This window comes from Schistocerca gregaria, chromosome 2 (assembly GCF_023897955.1).
Source record: "Schistocerca gregaria isolate iqSchGreg1 chromosome 2, iqSchGreg1.2, whole genome shotgun sequence".
In the NCBI taxonomy this organism is placed as follows: Eukaryota; Metazoa; Arthropoda; class Insecta; order Orthoptera; family Acrididae; genus Schistocerca; species Schistocerca gregaria.
The window spans coordinates 397,845,195-397,863,105 of record NC_064921.1 but is presented as its reverse complement, the minus strand read 5'-3'; the positions used below and the strand labels follow the sequence as shown (position 1 = coordinate 397,863,105).

General features: G+C 41.5%; 1 protein-coding gene across 1 annotated transcript in view; it reads right to left on the bottom strand.

Moving 5' to 3' along the window:
- Positions 1-17,911, bottom strand: part of LOC126322244 (uncharacterized) — a 700,988-nt gene that overhangs the window by 441,467 nt on the left and 241,610 nt on the right. Inside the window, exon 4 of the mRNA XM_049994273.1 lies at positions 3,409-3,590. Coding sequence (XP_049850230.1) covers positions 3,409-3,590 — 182 coding nt within the window. The remainder of the gene's footprint in view (positions 1-3,408; positions 3,591-17,911) is intronic.

Below are 17,911 nucleotides of genomic sequence, written 5' to 3'. Positions count from 1 at the left end.
GACCGCCAGGGGGCAGTGCTGGTGCTAGGCTGCAGCTTGACAGCTTGGTTGATGTTAACAACAATGGGTGTTTGAGAACGGAGTTGCGACCACGAACTTAGAAGCAAATAAAGAAATAAAAATGAAAGCGGTGAAGTGTAGTTGTCGTACCGCTATTTACAGACGGAAAGAACATGAATTGACTCAATACATAACGACCTAGATCACCACATTTTTGAGAGGATACAATGGAGGACCTACATCAAGATGTTCAGTCAAATATTTGGAATCCGTTCGTCCTTACCAGGCACCCCCCGACAACAATCTGCTGTATCAAAGTCGTTTATACCAGTGGAATTCCCCCATTTGCGGTCCGTGTCATCGGTACAATAATTCCCCAGTCAATAAAAAAATACATTGTTCTTTGTAGGCTGTATTACGATTTATTAAAATCTTGCAGTTAGCTAATTTCGGGCGTGAGCCATTATCAAGCACATTTGCTGTGTGATGTATTGCATATCGTGTTCATTTTAATGATGCACAATATAGCCTACAACACACAATGCATTCTTTTAGTAAGCACTTAGAGACTGTGGATCCCCACGGATGCAAAATCTTCAGTTTCCCATTCGTTTCTGCTCCACTTACATGCCTTTCTTACCTCACCACGTGCCCGAAACGCCTTTAGGTGGCGTTCAAACTGGCGATGGTATCTGATCATAATCTTCTAAATTAGAATTATGCATTAACACCTTCAGCTGCTGACGGGCGTTGACATATATAAATGCCGGCCGGTGTGGCAGAGCGGTTCTAGGCGCTTCAGTCTGGTCGCAGGCCCGAATCCTGCCTCGGGCATGGATGTGTGTGATGTCCTTAGGTTGGTTAGGTTTATGTAGTTCTAAGTTCGAGGGGACTGATGACCTCAGATGTTAAGTCCCATAGTGCTCAGAGCCATTTGAGCCAAACATATATCAATGGGGACAGGTGAAAATGTGTGCCCCGACTGGGATCTCCTGCTCACATGGCAGACGTTCCAATCCATCTGAGCCACCGAGGGCACAGACGACAGTGCGACTGCAGGGACTATATCGCGCACGCCTCCCGCGAGACCCACATTCTTACCTTATATATCCACACACTACATTCATAGTGTCCCCAACACACTCTTTACTCGTGGAAGACATTCTTACCAAGTCCCGTAAGACTTAGGGTAACATACGTGCATCGCACAGACGAGGAAGGTCATGGCTAAAAAAAAAAAAAAAATGGTTCAAATGGCTCTGAGCACTATGGGACTTAACATCTGTGGTCATCAGTCCCCTACAACTTAGAACTACTTAAACCTAACTAACCTAAGGACATCACATACATCCATGCCCAAGGCAGGATTCGAACCTGCTACCGTAGCAGTCGCGCGGTTCCGAACTGAGCGCCTTAACCGCTAGACCACTGCGGCCGGCAAGGTCATGGCCGGTATTGCCAGAACTATATACTTATATGGATATGGTGTCTGTTCTTTCGGACATGACGAGTAATGAGTGTGTCGGGTAGAGCCGCTACGAATGTAGCGTGTGGCATTTAAGGTGAGAATGTGGGTCTCGCTGGAGGCGTGCGCGAGATAGTCCGTGCAGTGGCACTATCGTCTGTGCCCTCGGTGGCTCAGATGGATTGGAACGTCTGCCATGTGAGCAGGAGATCCCGGTCGGGGCACACATTTTCACCTGTCCCCGTTGGTATATATCAACGCCCGTCAGCAGCTGAAGCTATTAATATACAATTCTAGTTTAGTTCTAGACGGCTGCAGGTCATCAATGATGTCTGTTCTTTTGGACATGTCCGAAAGAACAGACACTATATCTATATAAGTACATAATGTTCTAGGTCATCAGTGTATGTTCCGGCAATAAAGTCGTGTGTTGAGATGGTTACCTTTGGGACATTTTATTGTTTACAGTAAAGCATACACTCAAAAGTCCTCTCCACTCTGCTACTCACTAAAATATAATTGAGAATTCTCCTCCCTTTGTCACTGCCAAGTAACATAGCTCGATGAAACTTGGACCATACATGGAAAGAACTGCTACAGTACAGCACACAAGCAAACTGAAAGAAATACGTAATGAGGCGAACTGAAATGACACTATTATTGAAATACAATAATTACATTACAGTCACGACGATCCAGCATGATCTCCTGGACATTACAAAGATCGGGAAATAGTTGTTTATCATCACTACGGACTGGAATGAATGCTCTATAACGTGCACCCATGCTGGCCGAAACGCTGGTAAAGGATTCTTGTGGTGGCGTCCCATTTCTCCAACAGTGCTCTTGAGAATAACTGCATGGTCGCTGATGTATGTGGGTGTGCAGCAGTATGTCTCCCCAACGCAACTCACACCTGATCGATGGGGTTTAAGTCGGGGAAGCGGGCAGGCCAGTACATTCATCGAATATCCTCTCGTTCCCAAAGGTTCCTGTACCTCTGTTATTTGCGGTTGTGCTTTTTCATCCACGAACATGAACTCAGGGATGAGTGCACCCACGAAGGAGGAGCATAGTGCCACACTGTCGACCGGTGAATGTACTGTTTCAAAGATTTTGAGGTCAGTACGCTTAAGTATAATTTCGCCCCCGCACCATAACACATTGACAACCAAACCGATCATCTTCGGTAATATTAGACGTATCCTCGTATTGCACTCTGGAACATTGTGCAACATGATCGTGTTGATGGTCCAGGTGTTGTGGAGTGAGAAGTGTTATGTTGCATGATGTACGGCCGTGCGAAAATCTGAACATGGTACACTCACCCGTCAAAGTTATTGTGACACTGTACGCCTCCTCCGCGTGTGTCTTTTCAGGGGAGAAGATAATCGGTGAATCGACTTACCCGCCCGTGCCCCCGATTTAAAATCCATTGAGTGCGTGTGGAAAACATTGAAGACAGCATTGCAACACGATCATATGCACCAACGACCACACAGACGTTGTCAGCTACGCTGGAGGAGAAATGGGACATCCAACTTCAGAAATTATTTATCAACGTTGTGGCCAGCATGGGAGCATGGTGATCATATACCCTATTAAGTACTATGTCCCGCCTTTTGTAATGTCCAGGGGACCATCATTAACGGCGGTGGTATCAGTGTAATTAATGTCTTTGCATAAAAGTGTCGTTTCTGTTCGTCTAATTGCGTATTTCTTTCAGTTACTTTCTGTCCCTATAATGTAGCAGTTGTTTCTTGGCGGTGACACATCAGGCGAAAGTTATTTCGTCTTTGCGTTTTGCACACCAGTGTTGATACTATGCCTATCAATCCCGCACCTCCTGCTCCTTTACCATTCTCGTTCTCACGGCTGCCGCCGCCGATAACCATAAACAAGCGAGTTTCGCAAGCTTGCGCGCGCTTCGCCGCTGAGCTCACCCTCGTAGTCGCCTATGCTGTCATCTGGAGAGGACTCGGACATGAACTCCGAGCTGGCGATGCTGTGGCTGGACCGCGGGCGCACGCTGATGTTGTTGTTGCAGTTGTTGTTGAAGTTGTTGCTGTGCTTCACAATGGTCTGCGTCGTCTCCTCGTAGTTGCTTGCCCATTGTGTGCCGTTACTGAAACATAGAGCACAATTTATTTTATACGTTTCGTCCTAACTGATGATGTATTACGCCGTTGAAGAAACAATGCCACGTAACTGACTTTGCGATTTCTCGGATTTCGGTCAGTTTATATACTTGGTGCAACTGCTGTTAACCACGCGAATGACGAATTTTCAACTCCTTACAGTGAAAATGAAAAGAATGCCGCGTAAGTCGAACAAGGTGAAAAAGATAAAAAAATTGGAATTTCTCTTGACTGGGACGTCGGAAGTTCCGTGGGGCTTTTCGCGGATGATGCTGTTCTATAATGAGGCTGGAAGGCCAAATGCGGCGAAATGTAAGAAGTTATGTGGAAGATCGACGACTAAGGCTGTCACCGACAGCTGTTAATTCACTCTCAAAAAGAAATCTTCAATTTCGTACACTGCTTTCAAGTGAGCAACTTTTTTTTTTTTTTTTGCTCGAGAAGATCGTCTTGTGAATCGCTGTCCATTTACGTCAATTGAAGCCTTGAAACAGGAGTTGCTCTCTTCCTAGGAGAAAAACATAACAATTAATAACAATGTACCGTAGCCGCACGCCCTCTGCACTTACGCTACAAATCGATACAAAGTCAGTTAAGTGTCAACGTTTCTTCGAAGTAAACAATGTTAATCGTTAAAATTATATTAATTAGTATAAATGGCAAGATCGACAGTTCCGTATATTTTATCGTAGTTCACCGTTGGTAGTACAGTCTCGTTTAATTCTATGACAGACTTAATTATACGATTTCCCTATACTTCCGCTGGATACGAAAGGTCGCAAACTTAAGTGCAGGAGCTGGAGACTGTGCAACGAATGGAAAAGCAGTCATATTTACAATTGTAATTTCAGTAGTCACATCTATAGACTTTGCCTTATAAACATCCATATTCCCAAACGGCTAAAACCGTCACCCAATACCAGTTGCAGACTGCCTATCTGTGTGCTTTTAGGGACAGCAAAAATATTATTTTCAGTATTTCATGTAATTAAAAAATTAAAATGCTATCAATATCTAATATTTAGGAACTAGTTGGAAAATAAGTTTCCCCTGTCGACTATGGGCAGAGTTGTGTGATATGGGCGAAAGACGACACGGCAGGCGAACGCGCACGTGCAAGACACCGATGCACCATTGTGTAGAGGTCGACGGCGATCAAGCAGGTGGCGCTGTCGCAGTGCCTGCGCAAAGCGGAGGCCGTTCAGTCTTCCCCGGAGCTATGGAGAGAAGGTGCGTTTTGGAGTCGTAGTCAAAGGCGGAAGTGAGAGCTGTTATCAGCTATAAACGGGCAGGTGGAGTATCAGGCACAGAAGTTCATAACCGCCTTGTTGAAATGTATGGGTCAGGTGTGACGTCGAGGCAAATGGTGCGGAGATGGTGCCAGCAATTCAGTGATGGACGTCAGCAAGTGCAGGACACGCCGAGACCTTGACGGACGCGCACGGCCACTACAGATGCAAATGTCAGGAAGGTGGATTAAAGCGAACCGGCGTATCACCATCGATGGAATAGCACCAGAACTTGGAATCGGAAATGAGTGAACTCACAAGTGACTTCCATCTGTTTCCTGCTTAAGAAGACTCTCGGCGGAAGGTGCTTTGGCAGCAATGCTGACGTCAAACAAGCCGTTCAACACTTCTTCTGTGTGCAATGTCCTGATTTTTTCCACGAAGGCTTTTTGAAGCTTATAAAGCGGTATGACAAATGTCTCAATGTACTTGGAAATTATGTTGAAAAAGAAAGATGTCTTCTCTCTTTTTTCCCCTCGTATAATCTTACGTCAAAAGCTTAACACAATAAGTCAGATACTGAAGTCAGAAACAATCGATACGCCTTGAGGCATCCTAACTTACGGTGTGCAAATCCCACAGACCATATTCGTCCAGTGTTTGAGAATAAAAGCACTCATGATTTCCAACAACTTTACACGTTATTTCAGACATTTTCTGAACATTTTTTCGCTGATGCACCCTCACAAAATAATGAAAGGAAAACAAGTTTATCGATCATAATATTTTCGTTGTTCATGGATTAAAACTTCAGCATAATGCATGACGTTTTACTTTATTACTTCTCTACTACTACTACTACTACTGATACTACTACTGCTATTATTATCTCTAAACGTAATACATTTTGCAAGCATTAGCCACATATACCACTGAACGCAGCAACTAAATCATATGATTGTACGACACAAGGCTCAGGAGGTATCGCGTCATAAACAATGAGATGCGTCATTAACTGGCTTTCCTTACAACGGAGCACAAATTACCAAGTACTCACCCAGTGTTTGATAATGAGAGCAGTTAGTGACTTCCAACAATATTCAAGTCACTGTCTCATTTGTAAGGTAATCATATCTCAGGAGCTTCGATTCTTTAAACAATAAATGCTGGGAACTTCCTGTTAGCATAGAAAAATGGATAATCCGTCTAAAACAAGATTCTAACCAAGAAAAGACTAAAAAGCTATTACTGACTTGGACTGGGACGAAGGGCTGGTCAGCATTATTGTCCGAACTGGGCACCTTTTCATCGACCGAGGAAGAGGACACTGCTTTTGCGATTACGTTCCGCCACTATGGAGAATAATGTAAAGGTCAAAATTATATAAATTGGGGAGGAAGCTAAACGGAATAAAATGGGATAAGAATGCAATGGCTAGGAATAAATATTTCAGGCGGCCCGAGGTCTCGAATGAGCAGTGCATGTGACGCACGTGTTTGCAAACAGCTCATGGTTCATAATGAATAACCGCCTGCCGGATCTGCATTGGTGGCTTTGCCTCGAAAATATACAGTTGCCTGTGATGTGTACAGTGGAGCTTAATATTGCTTCCATTTCGTGACTGAATAGCAAACAATGTGCATTACTCATTACAGAAGTTGCCAATATGCATTTACTGTTTGCTGCAGCAGGACGAGTTCTATTGGAAAAGCCAAACGGATGTAAGCTGATGTTACTGAGCTATGATCACACGCTTAATAACCTTTTCTGTCCAGTCAGGAACGCAACAACGCCGATTCTGCGTATCATGTGGTCTAAAATCTCTTAGTGGGTTTCCGGAAGATGGCTGCCTAGTGAGATCGCAGGTATTTTCCTCGTCCGTTAAAAAAAATATTTAAGAGGAAATGGTGTCAAATTTAAATTTTATTGGTTTTGTATACTTGCTGTAGTGTCCGTTCTTGCCACACAACTGAATATTAGCGTGTCAAACAGAGCTTGATCTTGAAAAAACTTGTTCTTGAGCTGAAGTACCGATAATCGCATAATCGCGACATAACCCGAAAATTTTCTTGACAAACACAAAAAATTCTATTCAAGTTTTCTTGATACTGCAAAATTCGTTTAAAAGAGACAGCTACTAGTTTCATCAGAGTCTGTCGTCGCAATAAAAGTTTCTAAATCGTATTTAACTACACATTTCGTATTGTTTACTAGTTAGATAGACGCGAACCAGGTAAAAATTTTCCGAGCTATAAACGTTTAAAAACCTGACCTAACACGCCTGATTAAGTGAATTCTCTAAAAGTAAAGTATTAAAAATTCATTCTTCTGTCATTGTATCTATAAATCATACAAAAACAACAACCACTGCACATAAGACATTTGTGTCGTTTTTTGTTTGCACACAGCCAATTTCGCCTCCTTCACAAGTTTAAAACATTCTTGAAACTGACCGTGAGTGAGAAATGTGGGAGCTGTTATAGGGTAGTGAGTAGAGGGATTTGTTGCCAATCTTGTGGGAAATATTTTCACTGGGGGGGATGCAGTGGGGAGAATGTTGGGAGAACAGAAGAAGCTCTCTCCTGGAACTGCAGAGTATTCAGTAGGAACATTTTAATTGGGGAACAGGAAAGGAAAATCTGTGCCCTTCAGGCACAGCTGGAGGAAGCAAGGAAGGAAATCTTAAGGATCAAGGGAGATACGGGGATGGAGGGTGATTGAGAACTGGCAGCTGGTAGGAGGGTAGGAAGAAAGAGAACGCGATCTGACAGTTTTATGATCAACACCAAAAACAGGTACCTACCGATGCCAGAGTTAAGTGGAGAAGGGCCTCAGGTAAACGAGGAGCAGGAAATGTGCACCACACTTCAACAGAGGCCAAGAAGCCTAGGACTGTACAAAGTGTTAGCAAGAAGAAAGAGCTGCTGCTACGTAGTAGCCATGGGCGAGGTGTAGGCCCTCAGTAACAGGAAAGTTTAGGGGCAGCATACTAGGCCACCAGTATCTTCAAGACAAATGCAGGGCTAAGTAATGTGATAGTGGACCTAGGGTTTTCATGTAAGGACTTTACAAAAGAGGACTATGTAGTAATAGTGGATTGGGTGGGAAACTTTTAAACAGGGATGGGGCATATAACATAGGTGATGATCTGGACAAGGTAGCTTCCCTGACTTCTGGAACCAACGTACACTTTGTTGAGCTGTTCTGGCGTCATGATCAATCACACCTTGATGGAGCTGTGAGGCATGGCTCTGAGGACAGCCAACTTTGCTCATGTTTCTCTGGTGCCCGTCAGGACTGGCCTACACACAAACAGGACTGGGAAGGGAAGCTTGGTACAGCTGATTCATGAAAGTATAGGGGGTGGATCTTGGGCCACACATGGTCAAATACCTGTTGTATAGCTAGGAAAAGTAGGTCATTTGTAGGATAAATCCAGACAACAGGTTCCCCTGCCTAAAGAGTATCTCCAGCAGTTTAAAAAATAGTGAAACAATCACTCACAACACAGATTTTAACACTTCAAATATCACACATACCAGATGTCACAAAGAAAAACAAGCCATTGGAAAGAGTAACATGGGGCATTTCACAGACTTAACAATCCTCCATCAAAACATGCAATCAATAAAACATAATATACAACTGTTAGAAGTTGAGCTCCAATCTTTGAACTGCACAGTAGTTTGTATTACTGAGCACTGGTGTAGAGACACAGAAATCCAACATGTAGTATTATCATTATATGAAAGGGCAAACTCTTACTGCAGAACTACTTCAAGAGGTGAAGATCATCCATTTATATCAGAAAAGGAACATAGTTCATATCAAGACATGACCTCTGTACAGTAAGTGTATAAAAACGCTTTGAAATATCCGCTATTGAATTAACAGGGCTTGATATCACCAAAAGATTAATCATTTCGTGTGTGTATAGATCTCCCAGTGGTAGTGTGGACACTTTTTTCAATAAATTAACAGAAGTTCTAGATAAAGTCTCAAGTACAAAGGTCAACATAATTCTGTGTGGGGACATTAACATCAACACTAATATCATAAATTAACCCAGCAGGACCTTCATAAACATCTTTCAAAGTTTTGGCAGGTCTCTATTGATCAATAGTGCAACAAGGGTTACTACAATGACTGCATCAGTAATTGACCATGTGGCCACAAATATGAACAGAAAAGATCTCGGACTATCAGACCATCTCTGTCAAACAACAACATTACAATCAGGCATCTAATAATTCCCTAAACTAGAAGCCTACAAACGACATCTATCAGAAATCAAAATAAAAGATTTTTCAAAAGAACTAGAAAAACAAAGCTGGGATGAAGTGTATAAGGAAACCAATATGAATATGAAATTCTCTAAATTCTCCACATTGTTTAAATTCAACATTGAAAAGGCAATTCCAAAAGTATGCATTTCTGTGTCAACAACTCAGAAAAACAGATGGATAACAGCAGGTATTAAGAAGTCCTCCCAAACACTTAAACACCTCAGTTCCTTGAAAAAGATTCACAATGATCCAGAATTCTTAAATGTTTATCATAGATATAAAAAGATCTATAGGAAGGTGCTCATTGCTGCAAAAAAGTCATTTAATGACAAAATAATATATATATTGCAGAAAATAAAAGCAAAGCAGTCTGGGATGTTGTAAAAAAGGAAACGGGGAGAGGCAAACAAATGCAGAATAACATACTGCTAAGGGAGGGGGGATAAGGTAATAAATGATCCACAACACTTTGCAAACTACGTAAACGAGCATTTTTCAAGTATTGCAGAGGAGTTACAGCAAAAATTTCCCAAAACAAATATAACACCTGTAAATAATGATGCTCTAAATACTATGAAGTTACTTTCAACCACAGAGAATGAAGTCAATAAAACTGTTCAAAAACTAGAAAATAAGAAAGTTAGTAGGCTTAGATGAAGTACCAATGTGTGTATTGAAACAATGCGTTGGGATTATACAAGGCCCCTTAACAAATATAATAAATGAATCCTTCGCATCAGGGACATTTCCAGAGCAGTTAAAACAGGCAAGAGTTATGCCTTTGCTTAAGAATGGTAATGCAGAAGACACAGAAAACTACCAGTCCATTTCCCTGCTGTCAGCACTTTCAAACCTAATAGAAGCAATTATGAAAGACAGAGTAATGAATTACCTGAACAAATACAATCTTTTAACCGAATCACTGTTTGGTTTCCAAAGTGGCAAAAATACAGAGTCAGCCATAGTAGAATTCATAAAAGTTGTACTTGACGCTCTTCATAAAGATGAGTGTATCACAGACATAGTTTTGGAACTTCCTAAGGTGTTTGATAGAGTAGACCACAAGATTCTATTAATTTAATTCGAAGCATTAGGAATAAGAGGAGTAACTAATGACTGGTTTCGATCATACCTAGCAGATAGGGTACAAAGGTTAGAGATAACACATAGTTCAAATAGATCCAAACATCTAGTAAAATACTTATCAGAACCAAAACCAATTAATATAGGGGTTCCGCAACGTAGCATATTAGGACCAATACTATTCCTGATATACATCAACGACTTTCCCAGTAGTGTTACTCATGGTGAAAAAATTCTCTTCGCTAATGACAGCAATATTATAGTTACTGAGAAAGCAAGAGAACTCCTTGCCGAGAAAGCAAATGAAACTCTCAAGGAAGTTTATGATTGGTCAATAAGCAATAAAGTGACATTGAACATAAAGGAAACTAATGCCATGATTTTCAGTTTGAAGAGGTAAAACGACAATGTTAAATTAAATGTATATGGCACCTCTATTGACTGTGTAACAAATGCAAAATTTCTAGGAATGAATATTTAGTCTCAGTTGAAGTGGTGTGAACACACAAAGGTACTTACAAATAGAATGTCATCAGCATGTCATGCCCTTAGAATCCTATCATCAGCGTGTAACATGGAGTGTCTTTCAGCTACATATTATTCATATATACACTAAATGCTGAGGTATGGCATTTTTTTTTTGGGAACAAACGCATAAAATATGAACACAATTTTCAAACTCCAGAAAAGAGCTATAAGAATAACAATACATAATATAGTCGTGCTCATTGTAGAGATCTGTTCGAAACACTTGGGATTTTAACTGCTCCAAGTGAATACATTTACCAGTCAGCTGTGCACATCAAAAATAACATTGGTAATTACTGTACACACAGCTTTGTCCATGACGATGCCACGTGATACAGACTCAACTTCCGTTTACCAAGAAAAAATAACATAGAACTCAAAACAGCATGTTCTACCAAGGAATAAAACTTTACAATAAATTACCAAACGAGATTAAAGAAATTACAAAAATATACTTATTAAAAAGACAGCTGAAAAGTACTTGTTATGCAACACATTTTATACATTGAAGGATTACTTAGATAAAACAGAGTAGGGATTCGATAAAAAATGTTATACAAATAATAATAATGATTATAAAACATCCAACATTCCACATGACACCTTCAATTTATGTTTTTCCTTATTTTTTCCTTTCTAGAAATACTTACCCCCAAGCTAGGCATAGCACAATACTAACATTCAATCCTCTTTCGGAACTCAGCCTCTCACTCATTATGGACAGATGCTGACTCAGTTTTTCAGGATAGCAGATGGGAAGTTGCGGTACAGAAAATGGCCCAGAGATCACCAGTGTGTGTGTGTGTGTGTGTGTGTGTGTGTGTATGTGTGTGTGTGTGTGTGTGTGTGTGTGTGTAGTGAGTGAAGTGTTATGAAACAATGTGCGTGTAGTGTGTGCAGTGACTGATAGTGAGATATGAGTGAGCAGTGTGGCATTACATTATTTAATAAGTTATTTGTAAAAAAAAAGTATTGTATACTAGGAGTAAATCTAACGACTGTCTCTACCTAGAAGTCTGTAAATATATATGTATACGAATTAGCTTATTTTAAATTGGTCTAAACTTGTAAATACTTTGACATGTACTGTATCAATGTAAAGAGAGATCTAAGGATGAATAAAGCTACTACTTCTACTACTGCTATGTCGCTACAGGTGCCTATTCCCAAGTCACAGAATTCCTGTAAATGAGGAGCAAGTGATTTGTAGTAGTGGAGGTTGCGCTCCATAACGCCCCAGGCATGCTCCACTGGGTTCAGATCAGGCGAATCTGGTGGCCAACACATCACTGTGATTTGACTATCATAACCCTAAAACCACTGAAGCAAAATTTGGCGTTGTGGTACTGACAGTTATACTACTGGAAGATGGCATCGACGAAGGCGAGGACAACAATGCAGGTGGTCTGCAGTAATATTCACGTGGTCTTTGATTACTACAAGTCCCAAGGAAACCAGGTGAATGTCCCTCCCAGCGTAATGCAGTTCCTACTACCCTGCCCGCCTGAGGCGCGGTGCTCGTCCGCCGAGATGACAGCGTATCCGAACACAACCGTCGACCTGGTTTAACATGTAAGCACAGTCATCCGACCACGTGGTTTGTTTCCATTTGTTCTCGTCCATTAATTTCGTGCCCAACGCAGTCGTTATTCACGTTGTGGCTGGTTCAACATGACAATACGTAAGTGTCGTCTGCTGCGGATGCTCAAGCCCGGCATTGTGCTCTGAACCGTATGCTTAGAAACGCTTGTGCTTGTACCAGTCCTGTACTCCGTCGTCAGATCCGACTCAGGACACCGAATACAGAACGGCAAGGCAAGCCTCCGACCACCGTGTTCTGTGTCGAGGTGCAGGTGCGCGCGGTTTGTGAACGCCCAACGGTTGTGTGATGACACGTGGAGGATCAACACCTTCTCTCTTCTTCGTGAGTTCTCTGTTCTTCGACTACTTTCCTGTAGAGGTTTGTGACACTATCGTGCGAACAGCTTCACCTTTTCCGAAAGGCTCATTTCTGGCGCACGGCCAATGACAATCTGCAATTTAAAATAACGTTTATGCCAGTGGATTTTCATATCTGCGGCCTATAACGTCGCTCGCCAGAATGATTTCCTTTCATCTCTGGTCCGATTATATATTTTCCGTGCCGAGTCGCGAGCCCGCATAGCCACCAGACGGCAATCAATCTCATCGTGGCCTATGGTCACAATGTTTTGGTTTATCAGCGTGCGTGAGATATAGTGGTGTGCAAATCTTACGGATGAAAGTAGCTTTCGCATGATGTGTCACTATCAAGTAACGTAACTCGATGAAACTTGGACCGTACATAGAAAGAACTAGTACAGTATACTATACAGGGTGAGGTGACTTACTAACTATTGCCACCTAGAATAACACCGAAAGTATGGTAGTAGCTGAAACGTTTGTGGGACAAATTTTGCATGGGACAACGGGGACCACAATATGACGTTGGTTTTTTGTTGCTAGGTGGGGTCACGTCAGAGATATGAAGGTCAACTTTGTTTTTTTAATTGGGCTGCTATGGTTTGGTACTTCGTTTCTGATAACGGCTATCGAGACGAATCCGAAAATGTGTAACAGTAAGGTCTTTGAAGGTCAACGAAGGTCACAATGGTGGCATTAACGTCCATTTACAGAAGGTATTTGAAGTGATGACCATTGGCAGCACTACAGTGATGCAATCTTCTTATCACGGATTGAATGGTACTCCTTATCACTTCGGCACTTATCGAAGCATATGCTCTGACAATTCTCTCTTGTATATCGTGAAAACAGTAAATATTCGCCGAATACGGAGTATCCATCTTACGCGCGATTGACATGTAAACACCATTCGACGGTTTCGCAATACAACATTAATAGGAACGGTAAGACTAGCGAATATGAATGATGTATTCCTTCAACGAAATTCAGTGAGAGCTAGAGACTGATGCGCTGAAAGATATCTTCAATGTATTCACCCTACACGTAGTACATTTAAATATGTGTACGATAAATTAGGAACAACTGGATCTTTAACTCATCGGAAACATATCTGGCAAAGGAAAGTTAATGACGAGGAAGCGGAAATTGGTACTCATGCTACTGTGTTTCGAGATACTTGTGTTAGTTCGCGTCAAATCGCAAGGGAATCTGGCATGAGCCAGAGTAGTGTTGTTCGTGTTCTGCATCGCCATAAAACTCTTCATTACCGTACCAGCCTTCGCCAAGAATTAACTGGTACGGATTTATGCGTTGCATTGATTTCTGCCGGTGGGCTTAACTTCAGATTCAGAGGGATGACACATTTATTAATTTGTTTTCATTTACTGACGAGGCTACATTCACGAATCATGGAAATGTTAATTTGCGTAACATGTATTACGGGGCAACTGAAAATCCATGTTGGCTGCGGCAAGTTACACACCAAAAACCGTGGTCAGTGAATGTTTGGTGTGGGATTCTAGAGGACAGAATTGTAGGCCCCTATTTCATCGAAGGAAATCTTAATGGTAGGAAGTACAATACATTCCTGGAAGAAACATTAGGTCAGTTATTGGAAGAAATACCTTTAGGAACAAGGAACAGAATGTGGTACCAATAAGATGAATGTCCGGCACATTTTTCGGCTGATAACTAGAAATGAGTTGCAGAGACAATTCCCAAATCGTTGGACTGGACGCGGAGTAGATATGTCGTGGCCGGCTCGCTCGCCAGATTTGACTCCTCTGGATTTTTTCTTGTGGGGATCCGTAAAATTGTTTATAAAGACGTTCCAACTACACCTGAATGTATGCGAGAGAGAATTGTCAGGAATGTGCTTCGATAAGTGGCGATGTGAAAAGGAATACCATTGAATCCGTGATTAGAAGATTGCAGCACTGCATTGATACCAACGGTTATTACTTCGAACACCTTCTGTAAATGGACGTTCATGCCAGCTTTGTGACCTTCATTGACCTCCAAAGACCTTACTGTTACACGTCATTGGATTTGTCTCGATAGACGCTGTAAGAAAATAAGTACCAAACTATAGCATTCCATTAAAAAAAAAAGAAAAAAATGAACTTCCTATCTCAAAGGCGACCCCCCCCCCCTAGCAACAACAAACCAACGTCATATTATGCGCCCTGTTGTCCAATTCAACTTTTATCCTCCAATCTTCACAGGTACTATGATACTTTCGGAGTTATTCTTGGTGGCTATAGTTAGTGACTCACCCTGTAGAAGGTAACTGAAAGAAATACGCATAGTGGTGAACAGAAATGACACTTTTATTCAAAGACAATAATTACAGTGATGTCACCAGCATTCGTGACGGTCCACTGGTCGTTACAAACCAAGAGACATGGTTCTTAATAGGGGGCGTGATCACCACGGGCGGCAGTTGATAATCTGCAACGTGCCACCATGCTGCCCACAAGATTGGTTGCGAGTTCTTGCAGTAGGGCGTTCCATTCCTCCACCAGCGAGGTAAACCACTGCTGGATAGCGGTTGGTCTATGTAGACGTAATAAGTCCCCAGAACGCATCCCACACGTGATGGCTAGGATTCAAATCGGGTTAACGGGCAGGCCAGTCCATTCGCCGAATATCCTCTCGTTTCAAAAGCTCCTGCACTTCTCTTCGATGCGGTAACGTATTGTCATCCACGAAAAAAAGGGTCTGGGGCTAATGAACCTCTGAAAAGACGCTCGTGGGTAAGAAATACAGTGTCACAATAATAGTGATTGTTGAGTGTACCGTGTTCAAAGATTTGGAGGTTCGTATTCCCGAAAAAAATTATGACTCCACACACCATAACACCAAGACGATCGTGTTCGACAAAGCTGAGCGTAGCCTCATATGGCGCCAGGTGGGATCACATAGTGCACCAAGGAACATGATCAAACACGATATTTCTGGTGAACCAGGCGATATGGTGTACAGAGGTATAATGTTGTATGGGCATTGATCAGATAATGTATAAAGACGGTCGCAGACTGTATTTAGCTCATACGTTCACCAATCCATAGGAAACGTAAGGCTGTAACATCAATAAATAACTAAATATTAATTCCTTATTCCAGAGTATTGTCTGCTACCTGTGTAATTCTGACGCCGAAGGTTTGGCTCACCCGTTAAACAGCCAACTTGTTGGTCTTCCTAAAACGCCAATGGCAGTTTTCCAACGTTTTGCGGACAGGTACAGTACAAAATACATCTGGTCATTCCTTTGAAAAGGATGTAACTATTCCTTTCCCTTCCTATTCTCTCCCAAGACTTGCTTGTGTTCCATCTCTAATGATCCCGTCACCAATGGGACACTAAAATCTAATCTTTCAACTTTCTTTTATAATAATATTTTTCCTGTTTACAATGTACGAGTTGTGTAAATTTGTGCATTCCGCTAATGGGGAAAATTTTGTGCAGGTGCTGTATGATTCATATACATTTTCAAACGATATAATGTGAAATGTAATTTTTATGTAATTTTGTACTTGCGCACAAGATAGTACTAACATACTTCTTGAATGGAGGTGAAGCCCAGTGGAAGATGCAAAATGAACATATGATGATGTCCAATTCCGTGTGATTTGTGGAAAAGAAAACTCTCAGGCTGAGAAGGTGTTTTGCCTTGCACGTGTCTTCGACGTTACTCTGAGTGCAAGCTTAGCGTCACCTCTAATGGTGCTGACACAATCGTATTACGAAAATTAAACTTTTTTAAAAATTATTTTGGGCTAGTTAGTGAAGCTAAACTTGTAAATAAAAGATAAATAAAGCACTACGCGAATCTTCTGGAAGATCAGTATTTTGATACCAAACGAACCTTTCATTTTCATAAATTTTGTTCAAAGCAACTGCCACAAAGTTACAGAGCTCCCTTGACCTTCCTATTATTGTTCTGAAGTTTGAAGGGAACATTAGCAGCGTATCGGGGATGCTTTTTATTCCATTTGTTCTATTTTGGTTTGGGTACTTTGATACGAGCTTTAGAAAACTCTTTCGAAAAGTCTGATAATTTTACAGAAAATGACGTAGCAATTTGCTAAGCACGACATATGAATAGAAGAAAGTCATATTGTATTATTAAACATATCTTGAAGGACAAATAATGATGGGTGCAGCAACTAAAATCTGTCGAATCAACAGCGTTGACCGGAAGAGCAGCCTAAGGAACGTTTCAAACAAATGTTTTTTTAATCGCAACCAGCTGGACTTTTTGCGCCAAATCGTAGCGGTAGATGTAACGTGGGTCCATCGTTGTATACACAATTTGAAACTAGTCATAGCCATGAAGTAGACTGACCACAACGCTCGACTATACGCTCGTAAAGTCTCTTTTCTTTCATTTTTGGGTATCCCATCGTGTAACAGTCACAGAGACTACCTGGGCTCTAATAAGACTAGCTGTTAGATCATTAGTTAAATGGAAATCGAAAAAGTCTTGCATGTGAACAGGTGTCTTCTTTGACCAGGACCATCCACTATCCCACACTATAAAAGTCACAAGGATAAAGCGTATAAGCTGACTCCGAACTGATACGTCATCCACTCATTTTTCAGTTTTAGCTTCACACAGTTTCCTTACATTCCTCAGTTTAAGAATAAGATTTAGTGGAAAGATATTTGCAACAAAAAAGGGAGCCACCGTTGTTGTCAATGAGTGTTCTGTAGAAATTGATAGAAAATTTTTGCACGACGGAATAACGAAAGTGGAAACTTTCGGAATGAAACGTACAGCTGCAAATCGAGACTAAGATGCGATATCTGCTTTTTTCTTATACTCATGCCTGCTGTTCTCTTTTTTAATTGTAACTTAGAGAGTGTGTGTGTGTGTGTGTGTGTGTGTGTGTGTGTGTGTGTGTGTGTGTGTGTGAGAGAGAGAGAGAGAGAGAGAGAGAGAGAGAGAGAGAGAGACAGACAGATAGAGAGGGAGGGAGAGGGAGGGGCGAGGGAGACATGCAGTAATGGAAAAGGAATTCGTTTTCTTTTTCACAAATGACAAATATAGAAAACGAAGGTTTAAGCAAGTACAGCAGACTGTCGCACACAACACATAAAATGACTATATTATTTTGTTGTATTTTACGAATAATCGACAGGGGGAGAACAGTAAAAGAAGGGAATCGTTTGAAACTCGTTGCCACAGAAGGATGGTGGAAATTGGGGGAATTTTAAGAAATGAGGGGTGAGTAGAAC